Source organism: Mastomys coucha, unplaced genomic scaffold (assembly GCF_008632895.1).
Source record: "Mastomys coucha isolate ucsf_1 unplaced genomic scaffold, UCSF_Mcou_1 pScaffold6, whole genome shotgun sequence".
In the NCBI taxonomy this organism is placed as follows: domain Eukaryota; kingdom Metazoa; phylum Chordata; class Mammalia; order Rodentia; family Muridae; genus Mastomys; species Mastomys coucha.
In genome coordinates, this window is record NW_022196912.1 from 25361334 (window position 1) to 25363344 (window position 2011).

General features: G+C 45.1%; 1 protein-coding gene across 1 annotated transcript in view; it reads right to left on the minus strand.

Annotated features, from left to right (window-relative positions):
- Drc1 (dynein regulatory complex subunit 1) overlaps positions 1–2011 on the minus strand; it is a 40274-nt gene that overhangs the window by 12024 nt on the left and 26239 nt on the right. The window contains exon 8 of the mRNA XM_031356900.1: positions 182–321. Within this exon, the coding sequence (XP_031212760.1) occupies positions 182–321 (140 nt within the window). The remainder of the gene's footprint in view (positions 1–181; positions 322–2011) is intronic.

The following is a 2011-nucleotide window of genomic DNA, read 5'->3' on the forward strand; positions in this document are numbered from 1 at the left end:
ACACCCACTCACTCACCATCCCCACACCCACTCACTCACCATCCCCACACCCACTCACTCACCATCCACACACCCACTCACTCACCATCCACACACCCACTCACTCACCATCCCCACACCCACTCACTCACCATCCCCACACCCACCCACTCACCATCCCCACATCCACACACCCACTCACCGGTTGAGTTTCCTCTTCTGCTGGGACTTGATCACCGTGCTCTCCTCATCCCTCTTCTTCAGGACCTGGAAGTTGTACTCTAGCTTCTCTTGGTTTAGCTGGTAAGTTGCTTTCATCTGCTGAAGCTGCTGCTCAAGAATCTGGTGTAAATACACAATGCACACATGCATGAATACACACATCTATACATGCATAGCTGGTTGGCCCTAGTATAACATACTGTCCCTGAGGACCTGAATGGTTTGTTCAAATCCTGTTCTGAAGGGATCTCGGGGACGGGCCCCTCAACCTGAACTAGCAATTCTATCACCACAGTGCTGGAGCAATGGCTCACTGGCCATCCCTCGGGACTGTATGTGGGTTTCCAGCACATATGTTGGGAAGAGGATCCAATGTATTCTTCTGGTATCTGCAGGAACCTGCACACACATGTGCATACACATAGACACAGACAAACACACACAAAAATAAAAACATAATAAATCTAAAAAGGAAGAAGAAATTGTCAGTAAAGGCAAAATAATGAATAAACTACAGATCGATCCTGTGGCAGCTAACCCTGCATATTCAAAGAGAAAGACTGCATCCAGAATGGTCAAATCCAGGCAACGAACCCATTAATGGTAATGAAAAGCTGTCTTTAAAAACACCATAAAATAATATTGCCGCAAAAGCTCAAAATTTCCTCAATTTTGCTCTCCAGAGTAGCAATATCAGCAGAAAGCAACCAACCTATGTTCATTTGTGGTGGAAGGTATGTTGGCAGGTAGCTGGTAATATAAGCCAGCCTGGTCCCCTTGTGCCCGTCAAAAGGAAATGGAGAAAGGGGACAGGCATCTTATGGGTCCGTATCTACCAAGTGACTGATGTCAGACATCTTTCTAGATGCTTCTAGGAAACCACTATTGAAAAGTGCAGACCCCATGTAGGTCAAATATAGGTGAGTACACACCCATGTTAACAAGTCCCCAGTAGGGCTGGAGTTAAAGAGCACTGACTGCTCTTCCAGAGGTCCTGAGTTCAATTCCCAGCAACCACATGGTGGCTCTCAACCATCTGTAATGGGATCTGATGCCCTTTTCTGGTGTGTCTGAAAACAGCTACTGTGTACTTACACATAATAGTGAATGACTCTTTGGGCCTGAGTGAGAGGGGCCGGAGCGAGCAGAGGTCCTGAGTTCAATTCCCAGCAACCACATGATGGTTCACAACCATCTATATAGCTACAGTATTCTCATATACAGAAAAATAAATAAATAAATCTTTAAGAAATAATCTTACATATTCTCTTATCACATAGTAAATAGCTGTTCACCATATAACAATGTTTACCACTTCCCTGTAGCTGTGTATGCTGTTTGATCATTCTCACTATTATAAAATAATGCTAGTATAAATTACACATACAACATGCAGCCTATGACAACCTAAAATTCACAACATAGGCCAGGCGGCCTCAAACTCACAGGAGTTCACCTACTTCTGACTCTGAAGTGCTGTGATTATGGGCACGAGTCACTATGCCAAACATAATCTCTACAAATATACCCCAAAATTTGAACCATGGGCCTATTACATGCTAGGCAAGCACTCCCTCGCTGAACAACCTCCCAATACCCTGCTTGCTTGCTTCTTTTTCTTTTCTTTTCTTTTCTTTTCTTTTTCAAGACAGGGTTTTTCTGTGTAGCTCTGGCTGTCTTGGAACTTGCTCTGTAGACCAGGCTGGCCTTGAAATTATTCTGCCTGCCTCTGCCTCTGCCTCTCTCTGCTTCTCTCTGCCTCTCTCTGCCTCTCTCTGCCTCTCTGCCTCTCTCTGCCTCTCTCTCTGCC